At 38.5% G+C, this 15,991-nt stretch overlaps 2 protein-coding genes, 1 long non-coding RNA gene, 4 other non-coding genes and 2 pseudogenes across 7 annotated transcripts; 1 reads left to right on the top strand and 8 right to left on the bottom strand.

Moving 5' to 3' along the window:
* The first annotated feature begins 489 nt into the window (after nt 1-489).
* Nucleotides 490-1,332, top strand: LOC117487824 (ADP-ribosylation factor-like protein 2). Its single transcript, XM_034136543.1, has 4 exons — nt 490-620; nt 735-812; nt 1,029-1,105; nt 1,221-1,332. Exons 1-4 carry the CDS (start codon nt 537-539, stop codon nt 1,330-1,332), a joined length of 351 nt encoding a protein of 116 aa, XP_033992434.1. The 5' UTR covers nt 490-536.
* A 628-nt stretch (nt 1,333-1,960) lies between these two features.
* On the bottom strand, nt 1,961-5,727 carry LOC117487870. Its single transcript, XR_004556443.1, has 12 exons — nt 5,706-5,727; nt 5,079-5,119; nt 4,842-4,876; nt 4,391-4,470; nt 4,157-4,210; nt 3,834-3,876; nt 3,585-3,637; nt 3,197-3,250; nt 2,812-2,877; nt 2,578-2,631; nt 2,334-2,389; nt 1,961-2,139 (listed from the first exon to the last, which is right to left on the bottom strand). It is a non-coding gene; the product is annotated as an uncharacterized LOC117487870 (long non-coding RNA).
* On the bottom strand, nt 2,211-2,285 carry LOC117487980. The gene has a single exon (XR_004556477.1). It is a non-coding gene; the product is annotated as a small nucleolar RNA SNORD31 (small nucleolar RNA).
* LOC117487988 lies at nt 2,460-2,529 on the bottom strand (annotated as a pseudogene).
* On the bottom strand, nt 2,702-2,771 carry LOC117487991 (annotated as a pseudogene).
* LOC117487981 lies at nt 2,956-3,031 on the bottom strand. Its single transcript, XR_004556478.1, has one exon. It is a non-coding gene; the product is annotated as a small nucleolar RNA SNORD31 (small nucleolar RNA).
* LOC117487999 lies at nt 3,403-3,530 on the bottom strand. The gene has a single exon (XR_004556488.1). It is a non-coding gene; the product is annotated as a small nucleolar RNA SNORD22 (small nucleolar RNA).
* LOC117487974 lies at nt 4,004-4,067 on the bottom strand. Its single transcript, XR_004556471.1, has one exon. It is a non-coding gene; the product is annotated as a small nucleolar RNA SNORD29 (small nucleolar RNA).
* Nucleotides 5,728-6,704: 977 nt separating the features above from the next.
* sb:cb1058 (cilia- and flagella-associated protein 251) lies at nt 6,705-12,461 on the bottom strand. Its single transcript, XM_034136482.1, has 3 exons — nt 12,250-12,461; nt 9,933-10,592; nt 6,705-8,044 (listed from the first exon to the last, which is right to left on the bottom strand). Exons 2-3 carry the CDS (start codon nt 10,545-10,547, stop codon nt 7,886-7,888), a joined length of 774 nt encoding a protein of 257 aa, XP_033992373.1. The 5' UTR covers nt 10,548-10,592; nt 12,250-12,461; the 3' UTR covers nt 6,705-7,885.
* Nucleotides 12,462-15,991: the final 3,530 nt, after the last annotated feature.

Genomic DNA, 15,991 nt, shown 5'->3' with positions numbered 1-15,991 from the left:
ATACTACTGTGTACTTGAGCTTTGTCAATGTTGATTATGTATACTGCAAAATGCCCCCGGATGCATTAGGACTTCCTGGTATTTTTGGCATAGGGGGCTATTGCATTCGACCTGCTAGGACCATGGGGCATACTATAAGGTTTTCAGGCATACTATAAATAGTATGGTAGTGTTGGTATTGAAACGCTGGGAGAATACAGTATGATAACAAATGTCTGTATGTATCTCAGAAACTACAAGGAGCACTAATAAAACTTCGGGGTTATCTATGAACTCATATCAAGTTGAGAATCGCAAATAGCACAGGACAGTGTAAAAAAACATTAATATAGAAGATGAGAAACAATGTTAGTGTTTTTCTTAATTTTTTTTATAAATAGCTGCAGAAGTCCAAAAACGTGGAAATTAATGATCATTATTGCAGCCACACATTCTGAGGAATGACAGATAATACATTTATTTTTGATTCTTTCACAGTTTGCAGCTAAAAAACCATGTTGTTGTCATTAATCCATTTAATTGTGTGACTCCTATCCATGCAGAAGTTAGCTGGTGCAACGCTGCTAGTGTTTGCCAATAAACAGGACTTACCAGGAGCCCTGTCAGAGGCAATACAAGAGGTGAGTTATCTAACATTGTTATATTCCTTTTTTATGAAATGTGTATCTTATATTCACTCTTTCTGCTTCAAATTCCTCCCGTCTGATGCCTGTTCTTGCTGTGTTTCCCTGCAGGTGTGGGTGGTGGACAGCGCAGACAGACTCAGACTGGAGGACTGCAGAAAGGAGCTAAGTTCACTGCTGCTGGAGGAGGTACAAACCAATACACACATACAACAGTTTAAAAAGAAACTGCAAGAGTCCTAAAACCTGGAAATGAGTCAGCATTTTGGCAAGCACAGCCACAAACTATGAGGCATGACAGTAAATAGCTGTCTTTTTATTCTTGCAGTTTGTAGCTGAAAACCTTGTTTAACTTCTGTATCAATATTACATTAATCTATTTAATTGTGTGTCCTATCCATGCAGAGGTTAGCTGGTGCAACGCTGCTAGTGTTTGCCAACAAACAGGACTTACCAGGAGCCCTGTCAAGAGGCAATACAAGGTGAGACTTTTTCCAGATGAATGTTTTCACTTGAAGTACTAACTGATAAATGTATTTTCATTGTTGCTGCATCAAATTCCTCCTGTCTGATGCCTGTTCTTGTGTTTCCCTGCAGGCTCTGGCCCTGGATGACATCAAAAGCCATCACTGGTGCATCATTGGTTGCAGTGCAGTTACAGGAAATAATGTTAATTTTGTATTTGTATAAACAGCTGCCTCATGTTTAAGGTGTAACATGACTCCAGTGTCATTATTGCACTGTGCATTCATCTGTATCAACACCTATTTTTGGACAGTTGTAGATACCATGAAGAGATCAAAGGTGAACATTTGGGAGAACCCAATTAGCAGTTAGAAGCAGTTTCAAAGTAATTTCTCAAATGTTAAGGTTAACATATCCCATGATGTTTTGACTGAAAAATTGTTTCCACAACTTTACAACCAACTCCAAGGTTACTTGAATCTGAAGGCCAGACTACCCTTGCAAGTGTCAGTTAATGAACCAAGTGTAAGCATGAGGGTTGTTACACTGCTACTTGTGATCAGATTTGCTTGAGGCTGCATGTCAGACACTTCCATTTGACCGCTGTCAACTATTTATAAAAAGAGTCATGACTATTGTTCTGTACCTTTGACAGTAAATCTTCATATTTTTTAAATGACCAGTGTCTAACTTTCAAAGAAAAAGCATTTCATATTAATGTCAAGCTATACATTTTTCTGTTGGGGTTAGAAAAAAAAAAAGGCTAATTGTTTTTAAATCTTTAGTCAGTTGCAAACTTTTACACCATGCAGTTTTAGCTCCCCAGTTAATTCTCTTGCATGGTGCCGTCCCAAAGTATTTCACACAAAATGTAGTTTTCGTACCATTTTTTATTTGATAATAAATTGCAATCTGGAAATACACATTAAGACAGGAGGCAGTCAACTGGCCACCAAACATGTACAGGAAAGGCTGTATTACAGCTTGGCAAACTGCAGGATTGTGTTGCAGAACAAGATGGCTTGGGATCTCTCTTCATGACAACCGGTTTCTGCAAAGGAAGAAAACGTTTTAGAAGGCTAGCAAAAAAAAAAAACATGTTTTGACAACCATTTGTTTATGTTCTGATCAGTTCGGTAACCAATCAGTCATGAATTTTCAGACTGGGGCGGTAATAAGGAAATCATCACTTTAGAAATTAGATTTGTGCAGCAGCTCTGCAAGACAATATTTTTTTAAATGTACCTGGAGCAGTCCTGCATCTGTTCCCCACACACACGACAAGTCAGACGGTGTCACACCTGCAACAAGTAAAGGACGAGTTATTCAAAGCCACCTCACATGAAGCAGAGCCATTTGAATTCTTGTTTAATCAGTTCGGTAACCAATCAGTCATGAATTTTCAGACTGGGGCGGTAATAAGGAAATCATCACTTTAGAAATTAGACTTGTGCAGCAGCTCTGCAAGACAATATTTTTTTAAATGTACCTGGAGCAGTCCTGCATCTGTTCCCCACACACCACAAGTCAGACGGTGTCACACCTGCAACAAGTAAAGGACGAGTTATTCAAAGCCACCTCACATGAAGCAGAGCCATTTTAATTCTCGTTTAATCAGTTCGGTAACCAATCAGTCATGAATTTTCAGACTGGGGCGGTAATAAGGAAATCATCACTTTAGACATGTGCAGCAGCTCTGAAAGCAAACATGTTTATCATTTACCTGCAGCAGTCCTGCATCGGTGCTGATCCCCACACACACTCACGATTGAATCAGATGGTGTCACACCTGCAACAGGTAAATAAAAAGAAGGCTGAGTTAGCAATCCAAGTGAACTCTCCTGAAGTCATAACTATTTTAATTCTTGTTTTATCAGAGGGGTAAACCAATCAGTCATGAATTATCAGACTGGGGCGGTAATTAGAAACTCATCACTTTGATGCAAGGAATACTAAACATTTTGAACATCAATTATTCACCCTGCTAATAAAAAAAATTCCTCTACAGTGAATGCATTTTAGGACCTTAACAGCACATCTGTTTACAAAGCATCTCGCAAGCCAGGGTGAACTGTTTATAAGTATTTGACTAATCACAAGATACTTACATCAGCGTTGGCCATCCTCATGACTTGGGTTCCCAGGTCAGCATTGATGTTAACCTTAAGGGAAAGAAAAGAAAGTCAAGCTGCATACTGGTGCACAGATCTGTCCAAGAATCGATCAGAATATAATTTCTCTTCTTCAATTTTACACCAAGTCTCACTAGAAACGGAAATTGCCCCCGTTACAAAATTATATTTAATCCTAGCGTTTCCATTCAGACGGTTGGTAACCCCAACAGGTCTTCACCTTATTGCCAAGGTAACACCAGTGGGTCCACCTTTGCAGGTTCTGGCATTGAACCAAGGCGTAAGACTTGTGCGGGTGTCATCACAAGGAAACTATGCAATGTGTCACTACAGCAGAGACATTTCTTTATATATGAGAACTCACCTGGGCAAACACCTTTGTTGTTGAGAAGTGAGCATCATGTTGCAAAGAGGCATCTGCAAGAGACAAACATCACGTGTTAGCACAAAATGTCAAAAGTCTTGAACTGTTTAAGTTGACGTGTACTGATGTCAGATATAGATTTTCTCAACAGGAATTCAGACGAACGAGATTCCATATGTATATCTCATCATTTTCAGCACGGCTGGAATAATGGCTGTTGGTTCTGTGTTTAGAGTCAGGACAGCTTACCTTTGAACTCAGCAGCACAGCTCTAGGCCTTCAGTCAATTCATCTGTTGGCAGAATACGGGTACATGTTAACTGTATGCATCTACATTTCTCCAATTTAAAACACAAGTTAGCTACATCGACCAGGAGGCAAGATAAAGCTCCAAAATTAAACAGATGTTAAATAATGCAGTTTCTCAGTTGTTCGTGTCGTTTCACATCGGTTCAAAGTGAGCTAAGTTCATCATCATTGGAACTGCATTATGAAATAATAGTCCAGATGTTTGATGGGGTTTACCCCCATTTCAAACAGCACGTTTGATTTCTTCATTCATTGAAACTTACATGTTGAGATCTTCAGGCGTCGTCCTTGCCCAAAGCATCTTGAGAAACTCAGACCTAGCAGAGAAACAAAGAGTTTAAACCACCTGCTTGGAAATGAATCAAATTATTTCTATCAGTTAATTTAGAGGTAATCAGATTAAAGGTTGGCATCAATGAAATCAGACATATGCTTGTCTATTTATCATCATATATACCCCAAGACAGAATAAACTCTTAAAGCCACATTTCACTCACCTCAGTGCACTTGCAGCCGATTAGAAAGGCTCAGGCAAACTTAAAAGAAAGAGCCTTCATTCTTGTATGGCCTTGAAACTCTAAAAAGAACAAAATAATTTATTTTAGCACATGGCCCTTTGAACTAGCAGTTTCCATATTTATTTTATATCACATGGACAGTTTTATAATTAATAAGTAAGTTAATGCAAAATAGCTCAACATTAGATTATTGGGCTGAAAAGACAGCATGAAGTTCAACTAGACGGCATTTGCTAACAAACCATAAATCAGTTAGATGTAAGTATTGCATATACAATGCATTAAGTGGAGCCCATGTGCTGCTCAGAATCTGGTAAAGAAAATTCTTCAAAGTTGATTCGGCAAGAGAGAGTTCTTATAGTCATCATCATTGCAGCACAGAGCCAAGTTATGGCTAATCTACCCCCAAAAGGTTAAACATGATATGTACCTGATGAGGAGAGACTCGCCACGGTCTTCTCACACCTGCAGACAAACAATAAAAAAGTAATGGGTTTAAAAAGTCAACTTCAAATGTGCTCTCTGACAATAAAAGAGTTATGCTACTCAGCGTTTGAATAGTTTTCCACAAAAGATTTCAGTGAGAGAGTTCAATTGAAACATCACTGTAGCACGAAACTATCTGATAAAATAGATGTTGACGAGCCACGTGGTGTGGATAAATTACCTTTGCAGCAAGCAAGCAGTCTGTGGATCTTTCTTCCCCATCTAGAAAAAAAAAGGAAGAATGATTTAGCCTTATACATTCATGACTTTAGCAGGGTGTAGCTAGCATGTCATTTCCTCTGAAAGGCCAACACGTGACGGCTCCACGTGTGCAGGACTGCATGAGTAGGCAAATATTTTAAGTGTCTCGCATCAGAATAATTAAGTCCAGTCACAGTCATTCAGTTCAGGTCTGTGTAATTATCATCATTGAGAGACACTGAGGCCACAGCAAACGAGTGGCAGCCATTTGTAACATGAGTCTAAAACACGAGTTCATCTTGTGTTTTTCACTAAATAATAAATGCAGCATTTAGGAAATATGTTCTCATGCATGTTGACACCAACACCAGATGAACAGAAAGAGTTTTAGTGTTGGATGGTGAAGGATTGTGAATAGCTAAGCTCAATACTGCAGATGAGATAAAAGCTAACAGCCCACTGCCGATGGTAAATTGGTAGGAAGGAAAGCTTAAAAGCTCAATTGTATATCAAGTGTAATGTCAAAGCAATAGCTCACTAACCTAACATATTATAATTAAGACGTTATAAATGCAATAAGTATTACTGCTCAATGAAGATATCTTACCTTGAACAGGAGAGAGGAGGAAGTGAACGAGGAGACGGTCCGTCCGCCTTTTATGTCCTGCCATGACTCCGCCCACCGGGAAACTTTTACCGCCAAACCGGCTAAAGTCTTTCCACAAGCTAATTTAAATTTAGAAAAATACACAATGTTTGTATTTAAGATTACTTTCGGTTTAAGGTAGTGGACATTAGTATATAAAGCTAAACTATAATTTAAACACGAGTAGAGTTTATTGAACTGCGTCATTTCCGTTAATAAATAGTAATATGTTTTACATCCACAAGGTGGCGGCAAAGACACCAAAACACCAAAACTACTACAATTCTGCAGCTGAACAACAAATTATTTCCTGTAAACCAGTTTAAGATAAAAGTTTGCATAAAAACATCTCTTCAAATAGGTTTAAATTATTTGGATATCACCTCTGTGCCTTGTGACTCAAATGCTATGTGCACAATTTCTATAAACATGAAAATTAGTCTTGAATGCCCAAATGAAATATATGTTAGATACAACGGCTCAATAAGAAAGATGAAAAAGGGAATTGAATTAGTTAATTTGAACTATTTTAACATTACTAATAACATTTTATTGTTTTATTTTTATTTCAATATTTACTAGAAATATATATATATTTGTTTAATGTATTTTTTTCTTCCTGTAGACACATAGTAGGAATATCTGTTAGAACTCAAACGACATTTTACATTTCATCATTTAAAGTTTTTGGAAAAGGGAAGTAGCCTTTAACGCTCAAAACTCTAGCAACTCTCATGGTTTGAAGGCCAAGCTGAAACGTATTGGTGTTCAAAGGGTTATATGTTCCCTTGTAAAGGTTATATTTAAGATTAGATAACTACATATTTACATTCCTTATCGAAGCTCAGCAGGTTCGAGATAGATCTGCTTATGGATTTGAGCATTTTCATTGGTCACTATTTGATGCTACATGATGCTGTGTTTTACAACTTGTTCATTTAAACATGAAAGCACACCCAGTATAATAAATTAAATCTTTATTTACTCAGAAAAGTGCTTCTTGTTGCTGGTTCCGGACTGCAGAAGCAATGATTAGGATACAAAAGGATTGTTAAATAAAAAAATTAACAACATTTTTAGAAGTCCTTTTCAGTCTAGTCTGCAAGAGTACACATGACATCCAGACACATACTGGACAACAGGAAATTAACACAGGCCTATTGTACACATTTCATATTTCATTGTGACAATGTAAATCATTAATACATTAAAAATGAGTGGTACTAAAACACATATAACCAACTTTATGTGCAATGTTAACAATAAAAGCTATGGTGATTTATAACCAGGCTATAAATTATATAAGTTTTTCTTTGAAACACTCCCCTGCCCTGCCCCTTCAGGTTAATAACCTTCACCAGAACAAACAGTGAGGAAGTCAAACACATGTGCATTTCATTTGTGAAATTCAATAACCTATGTTTAGATATGTTAACAGTGAGTCCTTGTTTAAATGTCTTAACATTGGTTAAAATAAATTCAATTTCTACAAAAGTAATAACATAAATGTGTGTTAATCACTACCAAAATGTCTAAATAATCATCAGCTGTGTGTGTTCGTCTCTCCTTTCATTAATGATTAGCTCTCAGCCTTAAATGGCAATGATTAACAAACAGAAATGTAAATATCTCCACTTATCAGTCATTGCTACACGGTTGGAAATGTCCTTCCCTTTGGTTACACGTCAACACTTTAGTAGTTTCATTGTGCTAAACCAAAATGAAGGAGAGGTCATTAGTGCTCCAAGCTCTTAATAGTGAACCGAAATGAAGGAGCTAAGATGTGATTGGAATTTGCAACATAGAGGAAAACCACCTTAACTCAGTCACATAAAAACAGGCTTTTTACATTTAAGCCAGTCCCATAGACTTCAATGTAAAATTAACAGTATGGCTTCCTCACATCATGAAGTAAAACTCAATCAGGGGCCTTCATCTCGAAAATGTCCCTCAAAGAGACACTTCAAAATGGCCTCAAATTGACATAAAAAAATGTCTCATAATCCGCAGAATGTTCATGTTTTGTACGATTCATTAGACTATAAAGTGAATGTCACAGGCAGGATTGTCCATCATAAACTGCATAATCACGATTTGAATAACTAAATATTAAGTTTTATTGTCCATGTCTCTCCCAAGTTCTACTGAAACTCGGCCAGCACAGAGTTGTGTTGATGTTTCTTCTTGGATGAAGGTGAGGATGCAGATGTTGGTGAGGATGATGTCACAGGAGTGAGGGTGACGCTGTACAGGTTGGTGATGAAGGCCTCCCAGCCGCGGCGAAACGCTCGGTCCAAAGCCTGATCGAAAGAGGAGGGTAAAGGTTAGCAATGCAATCAAATAATCCAAAATAACAACCTGGAAATGACTACATGATAATAATGTTTGTAATATAACTCATTGTGTATTTGTTAGGGTGACGTGGACGTACAGTAGTGATGTGGTGTCTTTGCTGTTGTCATTTTGACCTTTCTGTTTCTCCCCCTTGACTTTATGATTCTGTACCATCCTCAAAATCAGTTTAAACCCAGTTAACTATTAATTTCTCTTTATTTATGATGCAAACGTTATTCTGCATACATGTTTTGAATTGTTTGCATTCCTCCCTCTCGCTGCTCCTTTGTTGCACTACTTAACACTGTAACCACACTGTTGTGAAATAACACAGTGGAATATACATGTTTTACAATTTACTACTGCAATGACTGGCTGCCACCTCATTTACTGTATGAATTCACATACATCTTTTGAAATTGTATAATTATTATTTTACTTTATTCCTATTTTTGAATTTTTTTATTTTGTATTATGACATTGCACTGCTGTGGGACGAATTCAAGATGTCTGGATCTCACAAAACTCACATTTTTATTTGTCAACTGACATGCTGTGAACTTACTAGAAGACAAGCAATAGGTAGAAAACATGTTAAAGTGAACAAATGGACTGTCTCGTCTCCATGGGTTGTTTAGGGCTAAACTTAACATTTATTGTCCTTATCTAATAATCGATTGGTCTATTCAATGTCGAACACTTTATATAATTGTGTTTTTTTATCATTTTATAAACTAATATTGTGCAGAGGTCAGGCTGTGAGGGTGGCTCTGATTGGTTAACAGAGGAATGTTTTTATGGTGTGAGCCTAGCAGGCGGGTCAACACTGCCAGACTTGGTTCCACTGATAAAAGGACTCGATACTGGAGCCACAGGAATGTCACCTCTGCGCTGTGTGTGTCTAAGAAAGCAGAAAATGGTCGGGAACATGTGAATCAGGTGAGGGACGCGCAGCTCCGTGGCTTTTAGTGAGCGTCCCCCCCCCGTTCCTGCTCCATTTCTGCTGGTAATTAAACGTGACGTAAAGGAAAGAATCCTGCCAGAGGAAGGGAGTGAGCTGGTGACATGCACCGATGGCTGCTGTACCTTGACCCCGCCGGTGGTTTATTATTAAGGGTGATAGTTACCATGGTGATTAATAGCCCAGCATGTGGAGGGAGAACTTTACCCCTCTGTTCGACAAACCCTGAGGGGCTAAACATTTAACCAGGGGGGTGACGCTGGGCTATTAAGCATCCAGAACATGTCTTCTTCCAGACTAATGGAAAGAAAACATAACAAATATAAATGTAGGTGTTTATTTGACTAATTTTGTAACTTGTGTCGGTAGATTTCGCCTCAGTTCATAATAAGATAATACCTTATTTGCATATGTAAACATAACATTTCCAATAAATGGGAAGAACTCAAAGAAAAAACGTATTCTACTCGGGAAGTTTTATTATGTTATTTTATCAGTTGCACCTATGCACCTGTAGTGTCTTGCAAAACATATGGATTTTGCAATTTGTATTATTTTAAAGGCCAATTTCTAAAGATAATTTCCATAATGTAAGCAATAAACTGGGAAGTGTAAAGGTTATATCTATTTGTTTATTACTTTTTAAAGTGTTACATACAGTATGCACCTGTAGTGTCTTAGAAAATGTGAATATTTTACAATATGTTTTTATCAAAGGCCAACTTCCCGAATTACATGTTTTCCTTCACTTCCTAAGCACTAGATAGTTGTGTTAATGTAAGCAATAAACTGGGGGTATATCTATTAATGTATCATATTCAACTGTAGTGTCTATCCTTTATAAAAGTAAATCAATTCACACACATCATCAGGCTCTTTTTCTAATTTCTCACCTTGCGATAATTCTTCACCGTGTTCCTCTTCACCTCCTTCAGCCCCTCCTCTTGCTCCTTCTTCATCCTCCTCTCCTCCTCTCCCTCCTCCTCCATCCCCCTCTTCTTGTCTCTGATCAGGACCTGGTCGTCCTCATCCTCTCGAACAGGGAAGTGAACCATCGTGGACTCCTTCCCCTTTCCTGTCTCCACCTGGATCATCACCCTGGTGTCTGTACTCTCTGTGCCCGCGCTCGGCCTCTCCTCCTGGGCTGCGTCCTGCTCCACCCTCCCCTCCTTCTGCTTCCTCCTGGAGCTTCTGTTCCACCTGCTGCTGCGGCGGCTGGGTTTCCTCTGGAGGAGAGTCTCCCCGTCGTCTTCGATCATCCCTTCGTTGTGGTCAAACGCCTCCACTTCCACTTCCTCTTTCTCAGAAACATGCACCACACTTGGGCTGCTTGCCTCTCTGTTGCTGTCCCCTGTCTCCTCCACTTCTTGTCCCCTCACCTCCTCCCCTTCTCCAGGGGTCTCTGGCTCATCGAGGCGGCCGTAGAAGCCACTGGATTTGTCCAGAAACTTTGGGGCCCGGATGGAGCTCCGGGCAGAGTTTTTCCTCGAGTTCTTCCCAATTGTCATCTTTCCGTCTTTAGTTTTCTTGCTTTACAGCTCCTTTTTTGTCACCTGAAAGATAATTTGGAATAGATGAGAGATTAACACCGTTACATAACCCTCACCTCATTCTTTGGGTGTCTTTTTACACACAATCATTCCATAGTAGCTGTCAGAGAATCTCATACGAGCCAAAGCAAAAGCAGAGAGAAATTGCCATGAAATGAGACCAGGACGTCAAATAATCTTAGTGTATGCGTAACTGTTCGCATGCTGTGAATGGTATGCATTGAACTACATAACATACTGTAGTATCTGCCTTATAATCTGTCACAAGACGTTCAGCGTTGTACTAGCAGTGCTGTGTGTGTGTGTGTGTGTGTGTGTGTGTGTGTGTGTGTGTGTGTGTGTGTGTGTGTGTGTGTGTGTGTGTGTGTGTGTGTGTGTGTGTGTGTGTGTGTGTGTGTGTGTGTGTGTGTGTGTGCGTGCGTGCGTGCGTGCGTGCGTGCGTGTGTGTGTGTGTGTGTGTGTGCGTGCGTGCGTGCGTGCAGGTCATAGTCAGTGTTATCAGGGTTGTGATGTAAAGACCCAATGTTCTTACAGCAAGAGACAAACACAGATTCAGACTTTGTCCCTGATTTAAACAGTTGGATTCTGTACAGCAGCCAAAATCAATGACTCCATATTGACGGCCAAAGACAGCCCGACTGTGGCTAGTTTTTAGTTAGTAAAATCCACAAAATATGAGAAATATGAGAAAGTTCAGTGCTACAGAGGTTATTTTCCATCGGCCATCTCTGTTGAAGTGCATGGAAAACTGTTTATCTTGATTCAATATAGCTTGCCTTTAAATGTTTCACAATCCAACCCTGCATTGTCACAAGCTCTATTTCAGTTATATATTTTTTTTTTGTATCTGTTACAAGTAGTCCTGTAACAGAGTATTTCCTGTCCGGCACACAAAATCTTACTCAAGTAAAAGTACAAAAGTATCAGCATCAAAATAAACTTAAAGTACCAAAAGTAAAAGTACTAATTGTGTGTAAAGTCCCAGTTGAGAATCATATATATCAAATTACTGGAGTATTATTCAGCGTTCATCACTGCTGTTTAAGGTGGAGCTAAATGAATTACTTCATATACTGCTGCTGGATATCTTAACCTATAATTATTTATCATAGTTTATGTATTTATAATTACCTTAGAATCTAAATATGTAAAGTATAAAGTAGCATAACATAAAAAAGTACCCCAAAATCGTACTTAAGTATACAGTACTTGAGTAAATGTACTTCACTGCATTACACCACTGCCTGCCAGTATCTACATTTCACAAAAAGATGATTAAAGAAAACATATTTGTAGTTACAGTTTGCCCTTATGCTGACTATTTTTAAACAGCAGCTATTGTAAACAAAAGTACTAAGACAGTTCAACAAAAAGTTTGATGTTTTGGGAAGTACTCTTATTACGTTTCTTGCCGAGTGTTACATCAATATCAGTCATGTCAGAGAGCTATTCAAATCTCCCCTTCTATCTCTCAGCAGGAGAGCAAATACTAAAGTCAGTTCAGTGACTTTTGCGAGAATATTTTCTAAGAGGGTACAGATATGAAAACAAGTGACATGTTTTCTTACATAAACTAACTTATAGACACATGATCATTAATCTTGAAGGTTGTCATAGTGTAGCAATAAGCACAATGCAAGTATAATATAAGAAGTCTTACGTGATCTCTCTCTGTCGTCTCGTCTCTGCCTCTGTGTGAGTTAAATCTCCTGTGTGGGTTTGAGTGAATGACTCAGGATACTCCCCTAACACACAGCGTCACACACCCCCCCCGACCTGCAGCTCTGTCGTCAGCAGAGCAAACGCACACACACACAAAGAGCACACACACACATGCAGCAAAGCACTCTCTTTCTGTAACCAAACACACACACACACCTTCTCTTCACATCCTTAAACACATGCTAACTTGGAGATAAAGTTCTGATTCACAGCTTCAGCTGCCTTCACTCACATACGGGCCTCGTGAGCGACTGTTAAAATATTCCAACTGACAAAACATCCTAACACCTGAAGCAAACATCCTACTCTCATATCAATCATTAACCAGAACGTCCTCAGCTGTTACGGATAAGCAGAGCAGAGATGTGACCTTCTAAAGGTTTTCATAAACTTCTACAGCACATAACTCATTGGAGCAGGGGTGTCCAAACTACGGCCCCGGGGGCCAACTGCGGCCCGTTGTCCATATTGTATAATGGAATATGGCCCACACCTCAAATTTGTACTTTTCCTATATTGTACATTAAAATATATATGTAAACACATATTACACAGTAGTATTTATCTGTTAATAAGACCAACATTTCAAATAAATTCAGTCAATTCAAGTTGAAAACATTTTCTAACAAATCTTAGTTGATAAAAATAACTTATTTGCATAACCATCTTGAAATAGACCCTTCCTATTTCCCCTTATTATGAGCAATCTGAGGCTTCTGTTTTAAGGAATGAGCTGCCAACACTTTTTGTAACAAAATAAATGAAAAACCTATGGAGAGCTGTGATGTAAGCATATTGAAGTATCAAGCATAATTGACCTACATTTGATTGATTTTGCAAACTTATAACTTAATGTATGAGGCAATACACCTCACCTCTAGTGAGGAGCCCAGCCTTTCGTATATTTTTTACCTTCTTCTACGCACAAAATTCTTTATTATTCCGCCTGTTATTTTGGCCCTCTTCTTCTCCCACATTCCACATCGCAGAAACTCCGTTCAAACATCAAAACGTTCAGCTCGGTCGGGAATCGATGGCTATTACTTTTTTCATTCATAACTTTCATAATTCCCGAGATATAGCCCATAATTCATCAAATTGTTAACATTTTAACTTTAACATTGCGCAGCTTTTTAAGGCAGAGTGCGTGATGTCAGAGTTAGAGTGGAGGACAGTTTGAAATTTGCCTTCATATTTTTTTTTTAAACTGCCATAATTCCCAAACCCTACATTCCTGAGACATAATTTTTCATGACAAACGTAGGAAAACATCTCGTAGCTTGAAAAATGACAAATAATTAAGCAAAAATAATTAAACAAAATGCCTCTTGAGGGCATGAAGTGACAAAAACTTTCAACATGTCTCCATTAAAGCCCATTATAATTTCAGGCTGATATTTCCTCACAGCAGCAGCCGCACACCTTTAGTTAATCTGCCAAAAAGGCCACATTATTAACCCGAAAGTACACAGAAAGCACACTTCAGATACTCAAGGTCCTTGAGATGCTTCACGCTTTGAAATTTCACCGATATCTATTACGGTTCTTCAACAAAACGTTCACATGTAAGACGTTTATCTCTCATTCAGAACAATGGAAACCTTTGATCTCTGGACGCCTCGTTAGCTCAAATATAAACACCTGTGTAATGGAACACGATGATGTCATAACTCCAACTGACATGCTCAGAGCAGCAGACTTCAGATAATGATTAATGGTCCTGCCCTCAACAGCTCTACGTCAATTATGGGGTGTCATCATATGCCATAAAAGACAATGTCGCTTTACATTAACTCCTATGAAAATGTTCAAAAAGTACTCAAACTTCACATGTGTGCTAACAGTCCAGCCGTGAAGACATCTACGGGACAGTTTTGAGATTTCTTCAACTGCCGTTGCCATGGCAACACAATGCTCGCCATGAAACACGGTTTTCTCATAACTTCAGTGAAAATGCTCCAAATGGCCCAAAACTTCACAGGTTTGGTAACGATGCAGCCATCAACATATCTAAGCGTATTATGGGATGTCATCAAATGCCGTTGGCATGGCGACAGATCATTCACCATCAAGTTAGTTCAAAAGTTTGCAGTTCAAATATTCTGCTGCTTTTCCAAGCCTTTTTACTTTCTTTTCTTCTCTCATCACACATTCAAGCCCCGAGTGTTCATGTATCATTTCAATCTAAATTCTTCACTTTCTTCTTACACATTACATTTCAGCATAGCAGTTTAGCGTCAGCTTTTCAGCATAAAGCATTCCCACTAGCAATTTCTTCAGGAATTGCATTCTCTAGTTCTGTATGTGACCCTCCTCCCAATCCATAAACCTATTCAAAACAACAGGTGGCAGTTTTTTCTCGAGCTGAAGTTTATTTATCTCACTGAGATCATTTTGTATGAATTTCAAGACCCTCTTCTAATATAAGTACCATAAATAATCTTTGTTCCATGGATACTTTCTCGAATCCTTCATTCTTTAGCCATGTAATCATGAACGATGAATCATAATTAAGTGACACATTTGATAACAAGGATGACATAAAGTGAAAGGGGCAGGCTACAGCTGAACATGACCCTGTTCACAGTTTACATATCATTTTACAATAAGCAGTATTTTATTTCACTGTACAGTATTACATTTTGTTTTATCTCATTCTATGCACATTGTTTGTCTTATTCCCTTTTACCTGCACTATAGTGTAACTTGCACCATTTTATAGCACTTTCTTTCTTACTTATTTCCTTTATGTCTTGTATTTCATATGTTGCACAGTTTGAGGAGCCTGGTAATTAAGAATTTCAGAGCCAACTATTGATTTATCACAATCGAGCCTTTGAATCTTGATTTTTTAAATCTAAAACAATGGAGATCTATATCGGTTGCAACACGTCATTTAAAATCCATATTGCCCATGGGAAATGAAGCCATTATTATTCTTCACAAACTCTACGGTGTGATTAATTTGATAAGACAATTTCCCACTAATGCGATTATCCCTTCACAAGATAGAACAATCACAGAACATGAAGGATTCAAGTAGCTTCACCCCAAAGACCCAGCAGCACTTATTTTTAAATGTCTTCACATCAAAAAACGTATGTTGGTTTGAGGCATAGTGTGACCTACGTTCAAAATGGCTGCCTCTAAAAGGACATTATTTGCCTTCCTTTCATTTACATTATGTTATAAAGTTCTCTTTCCTGATAAGGTGGTATTTGTTTATGAAAGGTATGTGTTTGTAAAATAAGCTTGAATGTTATCTCACTGTTTTTATGCTAACACTGTGTCAGGGTGTGTGTGTGTTGAGTAATTATCCACATGTTGTTCTAAGGTCAGTTTGAGGATGTAAAGCTCCCACACGCCTACTTGAACATGCACACACATGCATACCGTGACACACCAACAGAGGGAAAACACACACCGGCAGTAACGCACACACATTAAATGAGATGTGTGTTATTTAAGGATGAAAGCATGACAGAGTATATGATGATAGTTTAAGGTCTACAGTAACGAAACTACTTTCTACTGTCACAGGTAGTCTAGTCTGTGAGGGAATCACTGTGGATGAAAACATGGCGTGCGACTATGAGTTCAGCTCTTACTCACCTACCACTTCACCCTCATCGAGTGTCTGTCTGTCTGTCTGTCTGTCTGTGTGTGTGTGTGTGTGTGTG

The sequence above is a fragment of the Trematomus bernacchii genome, unplaced genomic scaffold (genome assembly GCF_902827165.1).
Source record: "Trematomus bernacchii unplaced genomic scaffold, fTreBer1.1, whole genome shotgun sequence".
NCBI classification, from domain to species: Eukaryota; Metazoa; Chordata; class Actinopteri; order Perciformes; family Nototheniidae; genus Trematomus; species Trematomus bernacchii.
Note: the sequence above shows the minus strand (reverse complement) of the source record. Positions and strands in the feature narration are given on the sequence as shown.

What these genes read in the sequence shown, in the direction of transcription:
- LOC117487824 (XM_034136543.1), top strand. Translation starts at nt 537, where the DNA reads ATGCAGAAGTTAGCTGGTGCAACGCTGCTAGTGTTTGCCAATAAACAG. An exon ending in TGTCAGAGGCAATACAAGAG is followed by an intron (nt 621 to 734) that starts GTGAGTTATCTA and finishes GTTTCCCTGCAG; the next exon opens with GTGTGGGTGGTGGACAGCGC. An exon ending in CTGTCAAGAGGCAATACAAG is followed by an intron (nt 1,106 to 1,220) that starts GTGAGACTTTTT and finishes GTTTCCCTGCAG; the next exon opens with GCTCTGGCCCTGGATGACAT.
- sb:cb1058 (XM_034136482.1), bottom strand. Translation starts at nt 10,547, where the DNA reads ATGACAATTGGGAAGAACTCGAGGAAAAACTCTGCCCGGAGCTCCATC. An exon ending in CGGTGAAGAATTATCGCAAG is followed by an intron (nt 8,045 to 9,932) that starts GTGAGAAATTAG and finishes TCTTTCGATCAG; the next exon opens with GCTTTGGACCGAGCGTTTCG.